Source organism: Xenopus laevis, chromosome 3L, assembly GCF_017654675.1.
Source record: "Xenopus laevis strain J_2021 chromosome 3L, Xenopus_laevis_v10.1, whole genome shotgun sequence".
Classification (NCBI taxonomy): Eukaryota; Metazoa; Chordata; class Amphibia; order Anura; family Pipidae; genus Xenopus; species Xenopus laevis.
Genome location: NC_054375.1, coordinates 153,712,382 through 153,728,554, shown reverse-complemented (window position 1 = coordinate 153,728,554; position 16,173 = coordinate 153,712,382). Strand labels below are relative to the sequence as shown.

At 45.2% G+C, this 16,173-nt stretch overlaps 1 protein-coding gene across 1 annotated transcript; it reads right to left on the bottom strand.

Moving 5' to 3' along the window:
* Positions 1-12,866: 12,866 nt before the first annotated feature.
* On the bottom strand, positions 12,867-15,581 carry LOC121401189 (E3 ubiquitin-protein ligase RNF182-like). The gene is made up of 2 exons (XM_041585525.1): positions 15,206-15,581; positions 12,867-13,381 (listed from the first exon to the last, which is right to left on the bottom strand). The coding sequence occupies exons 1-2, from the start codon at positions 15,462-15,464 to the stop codon at positions 13,323-13,325; spliced, it is 318 nt and encodes a 105-aa protein (XP_041441459.1). The 5' UTR covers positions 15,465-15,581; the 3' UTR covers positions 12,867-13,322.
* Between the last annotated feature and the right edge of the window lie 592 nt (positions 15,582-16,173).

Here is a 16,173-nt window from a genome sequence, read left to right as displayed (position 1 = left end):
GAAGTCTGACCAATCCTTCGAATTATCTTGCGATTAGTGGGATTCGAACGATCGTACATTTTACGATTTTTTGGCCGACATCTGTCAGGAAATTGATCGGCCAGGTCAAAAAATCTTTGTCGGTCCCAGTGCAATGTATCTATGTCTGCAGGGCCAAGCAGGCAGCTCCCCTTTGTTTTCCTGGCAAATTGGTCTTTTTAGTTGATGGTCAATTCATACAATCATTCTGAGAAAATCATGGTCTCACGATGAGGATCTGATCTTTTAAAAATCTCAACATTTATGGCCAGCTATAGTCTGTAGGTGAGAGACAGGAGAGGGGTAAGGGAGGGATAGTCTGTAGGTGAGAGACAGGAGAGAGGGGTAAGGGAGGGATAGTCTGTAGGTGAGAGACAGGAGAGAGGTAAGGGAGGGATAGTCTGCAGGTGAGAGACAGGAGAGGGGTAAGGGAGGGATAGTCTGTAGGTGAGAGACAGGAGAGAGGTAAGGGAGGGATAGTCTGCAGGTGAGAGACAGGAGAGGGGTAAGGGAGGGATAGTCTGTAGGTGAGAGACAGGAGAGAGGTAAGGGAGGGATAGTCTGCAGGTGAGAGACAGGAGAGGGGTAAGGGAGGGATAGTCTGCAGGTGAGAGACACGAGAGAGGTAAGGGAGGGATAGTCTGCAGGTGAGAGACAGGAGAGGGGTAAGGGAGGGATAGTCTGCAGGTGAGAGACAGGAGAGAGGTAAGGGAGGGATAGTCTGTAGGTGAGAGACAGGAGAGAGGTAAGGGAGGGATAGTCTGTAGGTGAGAGACAGGAGAGAGGTAAGGGAGGGATAGTCTGCAGGTGAGAGACAGGAGAGAGGTAAGGGAGGGATAGTCTGTAGGTGAGAGACAGGAGAGAGGTAAGGGAGGGATAGTCTGTAGGTGAGAGACAGGAGAGAGGGGTAAGGGAGGGATAGTCTGTAGGTGAGAGACAGGAGAGAGGGGTAAGGGAGGGATAGTCTGTAGGTGAGAGACAGGAGAGAGGGGTAAGGGAGGGATAGTCTGTAGGTGAGAGACAGGAGAGAGGTAAGGGAGGGATAGTCTGTAGGTGAGAGACAGGAGAGAGGTAAGGGAGGGATAGCCTGTAGGTGAGAGACAGGAGAGAGGTAAGGGAGGGATAGTCTGCAGGTGAGAGACACGAGAGAGGTAAGGGAGGGATAGTCTGCAGGTGAGAGACAGGAGAGGGGTAAGGGAGGGATAGTCTGCAGGTGAGAGACAGGAGAGAGGTAAGGGAGGGATAGTCTGTAGGTGAGAGACAGGAGAGAGGTAAGGGAGGGATAGTCTGTAGGTGAGAGACAGGAGAGAGGTAAGGGAGGGATAGTCTGCAGGTGAGAGACAGGAGAGAGGTAAGGGAGGGATAGTCTGTAGGTGAGAGACAGGAGAGAGGTAAGGGAGGGATAGTCTGCAGGTGAGAGACACGAGAGAGGTAAGGGAGGGATAGTCTGCAGGTGAGAGACAGGAGAGGGGTAAGGGAGGGATAGTCTGCAGGTGAGAGACAGGAGAGAGGTAAGGGAGGGATAGTCTGCAGGTAAGAGACAGGAGAGAGGTAAGGGAGGGATAGTCTGTAGGTGAGAGACAGGAGAGAGGTGTCAGGGAGCCGGGAGCTCCCTCCAGGGAGGTTGTCTGGATCAAGGAGGAAGCCCTCTTGAAGGAACAAGGTCGCGGTATCCAAAGGGTTAAACGGAGAATAGTCAGGATCAGGCAAGAGTTCACAGGTAGGCAGAATACAAACAAAGTCCAAAGTCCAGGCAAAGGGTCAGGATACAAGGCAGGAACAAGATTAGGCAATAAGGCACACAGGAAACCCAGGATATGCTTCAGGAAAGTAATCCTATTCTTGGGCGCCATTCTGGCGTCTAGTTGGCGTTTTTATTTTCAAATTTGGCGCCATTCTGACGTCATTGACGCTCTTGCGCCGACGTCGGCGCGCTGACGTCATCGCCCGGCGCCGCTACCCACGTGGCGGCCATGGGCGCCGCCATTTTGGGAGCGACGCCGGCGAAGATGGACGCGCCGCCCGGAGCTCCTGGGCCTGCTCCGGGCGGCGATCGTTACAAGAGGTAAGGGAGGGATAGTCTGTAGGTGAGAGACAGGAGAGAGGTAAGGGAGGGATAGTCTGCAGGTGAGAGACAGGAGAGAGGTAAGGGAGGGATAGTCTGTAGGTGAGAGACAGGAGATAGGTAAGGGAGGGATAGTCTGCAGGTGAGAGACAGGAGAGAGGTAAGGGAGGGATAGTCTGTAGGTGAGAGACAGGAGAGAGGTAAGGGAGGGATAGTCTGCAGGAGAGGGGTAAGGGAGGGATCATTACATTACTTGCCCATCCATATCCTCCTTATCATCTACATTTGATACAGTTGATCACTCTCTCCTAATGCAGATTCTCTATTCGCTTGACATCCGTAACCAGGCTGCATCTTGGCTCTCTTCTTACCTCTCTAACCGATCATTCACTGTCTCTTATGATAACAAAACCTCATCTCCAGTTCCACTTAATGTAGGGGTGCCGCAAGGCTCTGTACTTGGTCCGCTGTTGTTCTCCCTGTTCTCTCTGTCTTTGGGAGATCTCATCCGATCATTTGGCTTTAATTATCATCTATATGCTGATGTACCCAAATATATTTATCTACCCCTTTATTAACAGCTGAGACAGATGTTCAAATCTCTAACTGCCTCCTAACTGAACCTAAGCCTGGTCCTACTCCCCTATTTACTATCTCTATTGATGGCTTATTAACTCTGTCAACTCAGCTCGCTGTCTGGGGGTAATCTTTGACTCCTCTCTCTCCTTCTCTGATCACATTAACACCACTGTCAAAACCTGTCACTTTTTCTTACGCAATATTTCCAAAATCCATCCCTTCCTTCCACCTGATACGTCTTAGACACTCATGCATGCTCTCATCCTATCCCAACTAGATTACTGTAACCTTCAACTAACTGGCCTCCCTAACTGCCATCTCTCCCCTCTACAGTCTGTATTAAACACTGCCAGACTCCTCCTCTCATCCAAAATGGTACAGGCCCCTCCTCTGCTGAAGTCCTTATCATGGCTTCCTATAAAACAAATAATAACTTATAAACACCTCATCATAACCTTCAAATCCCTTCAGTCCTCTGCACCTTATTACATCTCATCTCTTGTTTCTCAAACCCTTCTCTCTTGCTGCTCCTTTATATTCCTGAATCTCTCAGGAGAGAATCCTCCTTCAGTGTTTTTAAAACAAAACTCAAAGACTCCCTCTGGGAGCACCTGGATAACAGCTGAACTGGCACTTATATAACAGTGTAACAAACTGTAACCCACAGCACCTTAATACCCCTCTGAATGGTGTCTCTAAGTTACCCTCCCATTTAGACTGTAAGCTCTGTGGGGTAGGGTCCTCCAGCCTTTTGACTCCTTGACACTGACCCCTTAATCTGTATTGTAATTATTTTTTATATTTATGTGAATTGTATTTCTAATAATGCACTTATTGTTACTTTTTATTCCAATGACGCCTTGTTTGTTACTACTAATTCGTTGTTTTGTTGTACAGTGCTTTGCATTACATTAATACCCTGTGAAATAGTGAGACTGAGATGTGGTTAGGTTACCATGGGTCACATGATGTAGAGTAGGTGGTGGTTGTGCCTGGAAACGTTTAGGTAACGAGGTTTCCCTGACGTGCGTCTGACATGCTCATTGATGTAGTAAATTCTTCGGAAAGTTTAGTTTTGTTGTTTAGAAGACAAAGGCAATGTGAGGTGAAGTGTAGGGACAGTGTGTTATGTGTATGTGCGTAGAACATTCCTGCGCTGCATCGCTGCCATTGTGTGAGTGATTGCAACATGCAGCATAAGTGAGGGGGAAATCTGGAATAAAGCAGTGGTATAACTATAAAGGTTGTAGGCCCGGGACTGCTGGAGGGCCACAGAAATAAAAAAACCCTGCTGAATGTATTGATGGACCATTCATACTTAGTCTTTAGTCTTCCCACATTTCCTACAAGAAGCAAGCATTGGGCGTTATGCACAGGTTCCTCATGGGTGTCACCTTCCATGTATTTGCTGGACATATTATTAATCCTATGATCTGTTTCCTTCTCAGTGACCATATTCATCCTCCGTGTGTGTTGGATGGGCTGGAAGTAGACACTTATGGGAGTCTGTCCCTTAAACATAATTACTGTGAATATCATAGTTCGGTGCTACGCTATTGACTACTTGTATTGTGTAGTCATATGACATTGTGCCCCCCTAGTCTTTTGTCATGCCAAACATCTTTGTAATAAAAGGTAGAGTGATGTTTGGCATTTAGATGGCTTTGGTAGGGAGCTATGGATTATGGGTTGGACAACTTCATGTTGGGTTATGAAAGGCTTAGAGGACATCACCGACCTGACCTAGAATACATGTCAAGAGCTGCTCATTTGACCAGTTGGTCAAATAAGTTATTTGTTGAATTTGGCCAACCGCACTCTAGTGGGCTCATCCAATCATTTGGCCACCTGCCAGAAAATTGTATAGGAGGCCTATTCTCCCATAGGGAGATCAGTGGGCCAAGTAGGGTCTACATCCAGTATCAATTCAGTTGGGTTGGCCGGTTGGAAGTTCACACACGTACAGGCCAATGAGCTGTCTACTTGATCCGCAGGGGAGGAGCTGGCTTGGTATAATAACCCATGTGTGGCCTTCTTAAGCCTCCCCAAAACCAATTTTTCTTTTCAATGGTTTTTATTTGCATTTCTAATGTACACGAAATAAGCAACAGATATGAACAATCTTATAATACTCCACTGAAGTCTACAGAAAGGAAAGGTAAGAAGAAATGGCCCCAAACCCAATTTTGTTCCCTTATTGGTGTATCTGGCCATTGTTGGCAGTGTAGGGGACTGGTAAATGTGTCCCCATTTACTTTGCATTCCCCCAAAGATTGGGCACAAGGGGAGCCTTAGTCTAAGGAAGGGAGTAATTCCCCATTTCATGGGTCTAATATGACTCCTAGTTATCACAAGTTTGGCCGCTAGGTGGCACTATGATATAATATATCGGTGCTGTCCAATTTATATGGTACAGAGGGCCGGAATTTTTCTAGTGTACATGGTGGAGGGCCGATAATGGAAGCCAGCGTTAGCCACTCCCTGTTTTTAGACCACACCCACTTTAAACCACACCCATGTTACCGCAAGACCATGTCCACATTAATAGCACACCAAGAAACCAGATGGTTAGTGCTCACTGCAAGGATCAGGGCCGGAACTAGGGATTGGCAGAGTAGGCAGCTGTCTAGGAGGGACGCACTTTTAATGGGGGGTTTTTTTTTTCCATTTTTTCCAAGCATTTATTTAATCATTTGTTTCAGTAATCATGGTCACTCAGTCGGGTGGAATCCCCCTCCTTCCCCTTCTCCCTCTTGCCAGCAAGTAATTGCTCCTTCTGTGCGGTGCAGTGCGACGTGCGTATACGCGCCAATGACGTGAATGATGCGGTTGGGTAACAGAGAGAGGCAGAGAGCTGGGGGCTGCTTGGTGTGGCTCTCGCTTGCTGCTCTCAGCCTTGCACAGTTGCACTGAACTTTCTTTCTATTACTGTGAAAGTGTGAAGCTTAGTGCTGGCACAGCCAGGTACAGATTTGGCCCTGGGCCCATATCTTTGCTGTTGCTGCTGGGCTGGGCGCTGGCACAGGTACATAAATACTTGGGGGCAATATGATGTGATCAGATTTATTTTTAGCTGCTGCTGACACAGGTAAAGATTGGAGGGCTGTATGATGGCTGCTGGAGGGCTGTATGATGGATGGCTGCTGGGCTTGCTGGGGGGCAGTAATATAAAGGAAAAAGTGTTTCTTTTTCTTTGTTTAAAAACCATCATGATAAAGAGGTAAATGGTAATGCAGGACAGGGGGCACTGATTGAAGCTCTTGCCTAGGGAGCCAAACTACCTTGTGCCTGTCCTGGGATGCCTCTCATATGTGAAAAAAGCTAAGTCATATTAAGATATACCCTTAAATCCATATGCCTCCTCCTCCCCTGTGTATAATACAGTACCCCAGCATATGATTAAACACTTTAGGGGACCCTAACAATAATTTTCAAATTCTAACAAACCCCCAGAACAAATACCAAAAAGTATGACAGACACAGGGAGAATAGGGAAGACAGAACAGAGCAGGAGACAGGAATCAGAAGCAGACGAAAGAATGCGATGTGGCTGATGGCGGAGCGCTTCCCTTGCACGCCAGCTCCTGCTAAGCCGCAGCTCTCGCGATAGTTCGGCTCCTTCTAGCCGGCTTCCACTGCACGCTTCTGTTACCGTTGCAGAGCGCTGTTCAAAGCAATCACGGAGTCTGGCAGATTAATATCAATATAGTGGCTTTATTGAGCGCATTAAAATTGCTAAGGAGGGGGATCACATCTAATCAGGAGCAGTCTAATATGTACTACATACAGTGACACAGTGCTGGTGCCCCATTAGCATTTTGTATAAAGTGTGAACAGGTGAACAATGTGGCAGTTTCAGTCTGGGTCTCAGGTGGAACAGTACAGGCTTTAGGGGAGTGAACAATGCAGGGGGATTACATGTGTGAATTTGAGGTTTAAACTATGCAGTTAATCTCTGTAGTGATACCTTTTAAATCTTACAAATGATAAACAGACACAGCAGGCAGACTTTGATGTGGAGGGCCACATAAGGGGGGGTCACGGGCCTCATGCGGCCACCAGTTGGACAGCCCTGTAATATATTATGGCTAAACCATATGGGCTCAGGAGGATTCTGCCAGAGGCTTTTGCCTGAACCTCTCCTAGGTGGATTTGAGCCTCACTACATGGAGCCATCACTAGTAAGAGGCACACACAACTTCTATGTTCGTACACTTTAAAGGAGAACTAAACCCCCCCAATAAGAAAAGCCCCTACCTACTACCCTAGATAGTCCCTACACCCTGCTTCCCCCCACAGTGTTCATTACCCCTGAAACTGTCACAAATATATTGCTCACATATTAGTGTAGAGTAAGTGCAGCAGAGCTCATGGGCGCCATCTTCTGTATCTTCAGTCTTCATCTGTAAGGAGCGCCGTATTGGGGCAGTTGGAGCAGTTTTTCTGTTCATAGCAGCTGTACCAAAAGTGCTGTGAATTGCTAAAGGGAAGGAAGAGGATCAGAAGATCCGGAAGATGGCCCCCATGATCTCTGCTGCGCTTACTCTGCACCGATATGTGATTACTGTGTTAGGGGCACTTTCAGGGGTAATGAACTATGCGGGGGGAAGCAGGGTGTGGGGACTATCTAGGGTAGTAGGTAGGGGCTTTTCTTATTGGGGGGTTTAGTTCTCCTTTTAAGTGTATGAACATAGAAGTTGTCTGTGCCTCCACAAGCTCCATCTTCTAAAGCATGTACATGCACATTAGGGTTGCCAACTTTCCCCATCGCTAACTCTGGCCAGGGGCGACCCAGTGACATCACTGGGGCGGATCTGTGGTTTCCGGGGGCGGGTCATTGCCAATGGCGGGCAGAGTCATGACACGTCAATCTCAGGGAATCCTGCCCGTTTTTTCTAATTTTGACTTGTACAACCCTCCTGGGCCTAAACGGTTGCAACCCTAATGTGCACTAAAACCTGTTCAGTGCCCCAAACATTTATTTCACTAAGAGCCAGCCACATCAGGTGCGTATGCTCAAAAATACCCTCTTATAATACCACATGGGGACTAAATGGTACATTTTATCAGAAGAGATTCAAAGTAATATTTTTCCATATGAAATATATGTACAATTTCTTGACATGCGAGTATAATACGTTAACATTTTGCACAAAATCCATTTAGGTGTTAAAACCATCTCTATATATGCCAATAAATATAATAAATCACTTACAAGATCAGTGTTCAAAGATTTATACTGGCAATATAATATATCCCATAAATCTATTACAAAAACATTTGAATCCTGAGAACCTGTTGATATAAACCTATAAGTAAAATGATGGCCAAAGTTCATTCTAGAGTAATGTGCGAACTCAACATAGATCTAGGAATAAAAAAAAACACTTTAATTTGGGGAGAACTAGGAAAACAAAAGCTTGGCCATAGAACCTAGAGTCTTACTGACCAAAGAAGGGGTCTAATAAAGGGTGATAGGCCATACTACAAAGCAGCCAAATCAATATTAATGTTAAAGAGGACCTGTCACCTTGAGACATGAGTAATATTTATCTTTCCCTCCTTAGTTAAACCCTTTTGTCAACTGTTTTTGTCTATATCTGAAACGGATTAGAAAATATCCTACATGTAAAAAGTGTTTCATAGGCGCTGCCATCTTGAAACAGGACCCCTCTGTTTTCTGTGTGTGGACTGAGCCAAACTGCCAAATCTCATGCATGCTTAAAGGAGAAGGAAACCTCCTCGGCGCTAACCCCTCACCCCCCCTCCCGTGTATTGCCCCCCTCCATCCTCCCCCCTGGCCTACCCGTCCCGCTGGGCAAATGCCCCTAACTTGTTACTTACCCTTCTGCGCAGGTCCAGTCCAGGGAGTTCACAGGCGACATCTTCTTCCACGCGATCTTCTTCCTCCTTTGACCGGCGTTTTGGTGCATGCGCAGTAGGATCATTTCGCCGGTACGGATCTACTGCGCATGCGCCAAAAGTCACGCGCATGCGCAGTAGATCGTACCGGCGAAATGATCCTACTGCGCATGCGCCGGTCAAAGGAGGAAGAAGATCGCGTGGAAGAAGATGTCGCCTGTGAACTCCCTGGACTGGACCTGCGCAGAAGGGTAAGTAACAAGTTAGGGGCATTTGCCCAGCGGGAGGGGTAGGCCAGGGGGGAGGAGGGAGGGGGGGCAATACACGGGAGGGGGGTTAGCGCCGACGAGGTTTCCTTCCCCTTTAAGTCGTAGAGTATCTGTGATAGACATGCTCTGCACCACTCATGTCACACCAGGACTTGATATTCTATTAGGATTGTTTGAAACACCTTCTGTATTAGCACATTGTTTGGGCTACTACTAAAAATCTCAAACCAAAATGTTAAAACCTACTAATGTGCAGTCCTTGGGGCTCATTTATAAACACTGGGCAAATCTGCACCTGTGCAATAACCAATTAAATGTTTGATTTCATCGTTCAACCTGCAGCTGCCTGTAAAAAGCCAGTCACTAATTGGTTGCTATGGGTTACTGCCCAGGTGCAAATTTGCCTTTAGCTTAAAGTCAACCCCAAAATAAAAATGTCCCTAATAAAAGAAAACATCATTCTATGCAACTTTCTAACATATAATTATTGAAGATGTTCAGTGCTTTGAACGTTATAGTATTTGCTTAACTCCCGGTTGGTACTTTTTGTAAAAGTCTTAGTTTTCCAGCAGCAAAGACAGGTCTGTTAATCAGCTGCCTTGTCTTACGTTGTATGAACAGTCTGATCCATCAGGGCAGAGAATAGAGAGCAGCAGCCAGTACATATACAAATAACTTGAAAACAATAGAAAAATTGTAATGAATGTATATTTCTAAGTTAGAAGTAAGTTTATTTTATAAGGCAAAAATTATTTTTTGGGTTGACATTCCCTTTAAAGGGGTTTTCACCTTCAGATTAACTTTTTGTATGAAGTAGATATTGATATTCTGAGAAAACCTGCAATTGGTTTTCATTATTTATTTTTTGTGTTTTTTGAGTTATTTAGCTTTTTTTTCAGCAGCTCTCCAGTTTGCAATTTTGGCAATCTGGTTGCTAGGGTCCAAACTACCATAGCAACCATGCACTGATTTACATAAGAGACTGGACTATAAATAGGAGAGGCCTGAATAGAAAGAGGAGGAATAGAAAGTAACAATAACAATATATTTGTAGCCTTACAGAGCATTTGTTTTTTAAATGGGGTTATGGACACCCATTTGAAAGCTGGTAAACTGCAGAAGAAGGTAAAAAATTCAAAAAATATTTAAAAAATGAAGACCAATTGAAAATTTGCTTAGAATAAGGCGGATGCTCTGCCTATTCGTGCATAGTAAAAATTTCAGATGGTGAATAAAGTTTTTCCCTGCTGGTGTTTCTGTGTGTATGAATCAATCTAGCCAATTTATTGCATTGTCGTATTTAGTGTTTTAGCACGTAGAAGGATAGGCGTTCCCTCAGCAGTGTTACAGATATGTGCTGCTCCGAGGTCGATTTTTGTGCTGCTGGGGGTCAAAAATGTAGTCAAAAATGGAGAGGGGAAGTGCAGCAATGCTAATTATTTATATGCTACTACCCAAAACACTGCTTTCCAGTACCCTTAAAATGTCCTTTTAACCTTCTGTTCTGCAATGCCCCTTCACCTTCCAAGCCTCTCCCTCCACAACATGAATCTTTTTCAAAGTTCATGCCTTTACAGAATTTCCATCTCATTTCTCCCTGCTCACTCACCCACTGCATTCCACATGACTTACTGTAATATGTAGGGGGGAACTGAGCCTTAAACTTTACTCTATATCACTCCATTTGGAAGGGACTAGTGATGGGCGAATTTGCGCGAAATTCGCGAAACGGCGAAAAATCCGTGAAACGGCGCCGGCGTCTCGTTTTTGACGCCGGCGCCCGTTTTTGACGCCGGCGCCTGTTTTTCCGACGCCGGCGCCCGTTCTTGACGCCGGCGACTTTTTTTGAAAAAAAAATTTTTTTGACGCCGGCGAATTTTTACCGCGAATTTTCGCGGGCGTTTCGCGAATTTATTCGCTCGGCGCGAATCGCACAAATTCGCCGCGAATTCACGCATGCCGAATAAATCCGCCCATCACTAGAAGGGACAGTGAAGGCAGGGCCGATCCTGCGCATTTCGCCGCCTGAGGCGGGCTTCGTTTTGCCGCCCCCCCTTCCCCATGGTACTCACTTTTCCTGACTGGGACTGGGTAGGGGAGGGTCCACGTCGCTAATGCAGAGCGCGCAATTGCGCGCTCTGCACTAGAAGAGCCGAATTTCCGGGTTGAAAACCGGAAATTCGGCTCTTAGTTACCAGGAGCGGCATTTTTGCCGCCCCTGGTAACCAGGGGGGCGCTGCCGCCTGAGGCGAGTGCCTCAACTCGCCACATTGGCGGAGCGCCCCTGAGTGAAGGGGACGCGAAGGGAGAGTTTTCAGCTCCTGCTCGCAAGGTTCATAAAGGGTTATGCGTAAAGGAAACCAAAGCTCTCAACTTTAGACATAACTTCTTCGGAAAGGCACATGGAGGGGGATGCAAGGGAAAGCCTTCACTATCTATCAGAAGAGACAAAGAGGGGGATGCAAAGGGAAAGTTTGCAGCTCCTGTTCGCAAAGATCAGAGAAGGCTATGCGCAAATCAAAACAGAGGCATTCAACTTCAGAAGTGAAATCAAGGGATATGGGGGAGGAACAATGCGGTGGAAAACCATTGGAAACCTGTCACGGACTAAAATTAGTGCTTGGCTGCCGCTGCTGAGATTCCTTGCTTCTTGTCGTTCTCCTTCTCCCGCGGATTCAAACGGCTGAGATTTGAGCTACAGTTTTTCCCTTGAGGCTTTGCGACCGACTTTCCGAAAGTCGGGACTTTGGAGTCTCGTGCACAATTTTAAAACCCTGCCTTAATTACATTTATTTAGGAAAAGACGGAAGTGTGTAAGTTTTGTTAACTATTTAATAACAGTCCTACTGTCAACAAAAAAAAGTGACAGGTTTCCTTTAAGGCCATATGGTTAAAGAGTGTTCACATTTGTCTCAACCTGATAAACCTATCTCTAACCTTTATATTGGATGGAATCTGTTCCAAACCCAAAAAAGGTTCATCCAGTTGGGTCAGTCCCATGACAGAGTTTAAAATGGTGGGAGAGACTATAAAGGACCAGGAAAGGCATGTTATACTTGGGGTTACCAAATGTTAGGCACCTCCAAGTGATTGTATTTACTTACTTAAAACCCTAGCGAGCACCACGAAGCTGCTTCTTCTCACGGCTGTGCATAGGTAGTAGAGCAAAAAGGCGAACTTTAATGAAAAACCCGGATATTTCATTTAACTGTACATTCTTCCTGCCCGGGAAATATGAAGAAAGAAGAAGCAGGAAGACTATCGCTCTGTGGTGCTCGCTGGAATAACCCCGGGTGATGCCGTTTTCTCCTGATAGGAGCATGGGGTCGGGGTTTCAAGTAAGTAGATACTTAACTTATGGCACCACCAAGCAAAAATGCCTTTCCTTCTCCTTTCAGGGTCATGGACTTTTTGAATAGAATCTGAGGTTTTCATGAACCATTTCACTCAGGACCAGATCTGCAGATAATACAGGTCAATGCTTCTGTATAATAATTTTAATCTTATAAAAGGCTTCATTTGACCTAGTATGAAAGCTTGTTCCTTCCCATTTAACCTGAGAGTTGGGTCTATTTATCAACTATTCCCCCTGTGTCTTATTGCCAGCTTGTTCCCTAGCTTCATGAGGGTGATTTTTTTTTAATCCTAATTGCCCCTAAATAATTAATTTTTTTCTGTGTCCCTCTTCTTACTCTTCCCAGCAGTGAAAGTTTAATTTTTAAATTAGTAACTGTCGATCGAGAACCTAAAAATGAACTGTTACTTGGCAACAAATGTCATATTGTATATGAGAAAGATTTCAAGTCCTGTAGAGCACCATGAAATGCATTGGACCCTGTGTAAGAACGAAACCCATTATATTCTAAAGGTCTTTTTTGGTGTTACTGATCCTTTAAACAACTTCCCTCACCTACAGGTCAGAAAAGCAACCTCTAACTTCACCCCCCCCCCCCGTGGCCATATTCCCATAAAAGATTGTACAATACATGGCAACCATTAAAACTCCAATATATATCCATATATATAGTCTTATATAAAAGTACTTTTAATCACAATAATTTACAGATAAATAAACCAAAACAAACGCAAATAAAATAAATAGACAATACACGTGACCATTACCCAATTATGTAATTACAAAATATTAAATAAAAAAATAATATTAATTACAGCTATTTAGGAAGCAAACATAACAAGTGTATATAACACACATAAACAGACGGGACTGGGTGAGTCACAACTGCTGTTGTACCATAATTGCACCATTCTGTAAAAAACATTCTCACAGAAATAAATCTCCACCTGGACGGAATGTGAATTCGAAAATCTCACAATGCGTTGCCAGGAGCAGCAGAGGTTTCTGGAATATTCCTGAAATGCCGGCAAATAGTAAAGTCCTTGGTACAGGCCTCCTTGTGTGAGCAGAAAGCAGCTCTTCCAAAGTCCAAGATGGCGGCACAGTTGGGAGACTACCATTCCAGCAGCCGCAACTTTCTTCTTCTTCTCCTTTCCTGACAACTCAGCATAATTCATGTAAATAATGACCTTATTGTGGTCCGATTCAACAAGTGTCCTTGACCCCGACTCGCTAAAAAAGATTAAAAAAAGAAAACAATTTGGTTATTTGGGTAAGTCCACTCAGGAACTTGTCTTATCTCATTTCAAGCGTGGGTGATACCACCAGGGAACAGAAACAAGGTGTTTTTATTCTGCACTTGAGTGTATTTCCTGATATTGGGGTGACTGGTTTGTGGCTCGGATCCAAGACACTGCCTCAGCACAATGGACTCACGTGTCAGGTTAATTTTCCACCGGGATCTATGACAACATTATAGACTCAAAACTCTGCCACCCTAATCCAGAAATGTTTTCTAAAACCAATACATACAAAACATATTTACTCTCAGGGCAAGTGACTCAAAAATGGCACCTTACATTCTAGACTAAAATTTAGATTGTTGCTTCTCATGGAAATCTGAGGGAATCAGTTATAGTCGACACTATCCATGGAAGTCACGTTTCCCATTGTTTATATTTATTCAACCTCCACCCTCAGAAGCCATACTGGATTTAAGGAAGAGCAGTTTCTTTCAAACTGTGGGGCCGGACCCCCTGGGGCTAGGGTTGCCACCTGGCCGGTATTTTACTGGCCTGGCTGGTAAAAATGATGGTTGATCCCAATGTTATTAATAGGGAATAAAGATAAATATATAGGAAGGTCAGTGATCCCAATGTTATTAATAGGGAATAAAGATAAATATATAGGAAGGTCAGTGATCCCAATGTTATTAATAGGGAATAAAGATAAATATATAGGAAGGTCAGTGATCCCAATGTTATTAATAGGGAATAAAGATAAATATATAGGAAGGTCAGTGATCCCAATGTTATTAATAGGGAAAAAAGATAAATATATAGAAAGGCCGGTATTTTTTTCCAAAAAAATTGGCAACCCTACCTGGGGCACGTGAATCATCGGCAGGAGAGGCTCAGCCTGAAGGACAATTAGGGTGAGATTTGGGGAGAATATCTATTTGGTTGGATTAAGGGTGAATGTTTTCCTGCAGTGGGAACCTTGTTAGAAGCTAAGGTCAGGCCTGAATTTGTGGAAAGGTCACCAAGGCCTGGGCCTAGGGAGGCAAGATTTTAGGGGCGGCATGCTGCCCAACCACAACCACAGGAACACTGGGGATGCGCCGTTTTTTAAATTTCCCATATGCCAATCTGCATTGCTCTGGTCCCAAAGATAAAGATTTACGAGAATAAAAGGGAGGGGATGGGGGCGACGAATGTCAGCGGGCCTAGGGGTGCCAGCTATGTAAATCGGGCCCTGGCTAAGGGAGGCCCTGAACTAAAGATGGTTCCAAAGGGGCATGAAGCCAAAAAGTGCAGCAAGCACAGAGATAAACGCTAATGTTAGCAACAAACACATACAGAGCGGTATCGGGATCTGGGCACCCCCACAGAATGGTATAATCTCTTTTTTAAGTCATATTCAGCTCCTGAGGGCCCGTATGTACAGTGTAGGCCTACAGGTGCCAGTAAAGACCAAGTGAGGATAAATCTGCCACATTTGGGTTCAAGGATGAAAACACAGCACCAAGATGGCAGTATTGGTTCTTCCAGGAAAGAGTCGCCTAAACTGCCAGCTGAGGTGACAGTCAGTCAATTCTGACATAAAATATGCTCACTCACCCAATTTCGGGGTGGAACATAGAGTTTTCTGAGAAAACATGCACAATATGTCAATGAATAATAAACAAGCCCATAACATCCCTATGTATGTTGCCATAGAGTGGGGATAATGAAGCACCACCCATAAACCTTCATTGGTCAGTCATGGGCCACAAGTGTCACTTATTGGTCAGCAATGAAAGAAAAATCCCCTTCCCGCCAATTATACAAAGGTTACCTTGGTGACGCTTTGCCGGGTGGAAGAATCTCTTCAGCCAGCACGTGTGGCTCCGCCCCTTCTCTGACCCACCGCAGAGTCTGTCCAACTGATCGCTAGGCAACGCAGAAATGGCTCGGCAGTAAGGACACATGACGGTCCCAGACTTGTCCACCATTTGCAGCAGACAACTCGCACAGATCACATGCACACAGCCCTTCAGCGCTTGGGCCTCTCTCCCCTGGCCGTACTCATAGCAACAGATCCCGCACTCCTCCATGTCTGTGTCCGGCGTCTCTGAGAGAAATCTCTTGTCAATGCTCCGAGTCGCTCACTGATAGCTCTATAACCTGATTACCCCACTCATATAAAGCTCAGGCCTCAGGGTGTGGCTTCCCTGGAACTGGATATTCTAATAAGGAGGCAAAGAGCTGAGACTGAGGATATGGAAGATTATTAGGAATAATTAGTATCGCTGACTCTGCTGGAGAAAAGGGAGGGTTAAGCTCCCCATAGACGCGACGATTCTTCTTGCCGAACGACCGATTTTAGGGTAGTCTGACCAATCCTTCGAATTATCGTGCGATTAGTGGGATTCGAACGATCGTACATTTTACGATTTTTTGGCCGACATCTGTCAGGAAATTGATCGGCCAGGTCAAAAATCTTTGTCGGTCCCAGTGCAATGTATCTATGTTTGCAGGGCCAAGCAGGCAGCTCCCCTTTGTTTTCCTGGCAAATTGGTCTTTTTAGTTGATGGTCAATTCATACAATCATTCTGAGAAAATCATGGTCTCACGATGAGGATCTGATCTTTTAAAAATCTCAACATTTATGGCCAGCTATAGTCTGTAGGTGAGAGACAGGAGAGGGGTAAGGGAGGGATAGTCTGTAGGTGAGAGACAGGAGAGAGGGGTAAGGGAGGGATAGTCTGTAGGTGAGAGACAGGAGAGAGGGGTAAGGGAGGGATAGTCTGTAGGTGAGAGACA

Coding starts and splice junctions, on each gene's coding strand:
- LOC121401189 (XM_041585525.1), bottom strand. CDS start 15,464: ATGGAGGAGTGCGGGATCTGTTGCTATGAGTACGGCCAGGGGAGAGAG. Junction 13,382..15,205: donor CCCGGCAAAGCGTCACCAAG/GTAACCTTTGTA, acceptor AATCTTTTTTAG/CGAGTCGGGGTCAAGGACAC.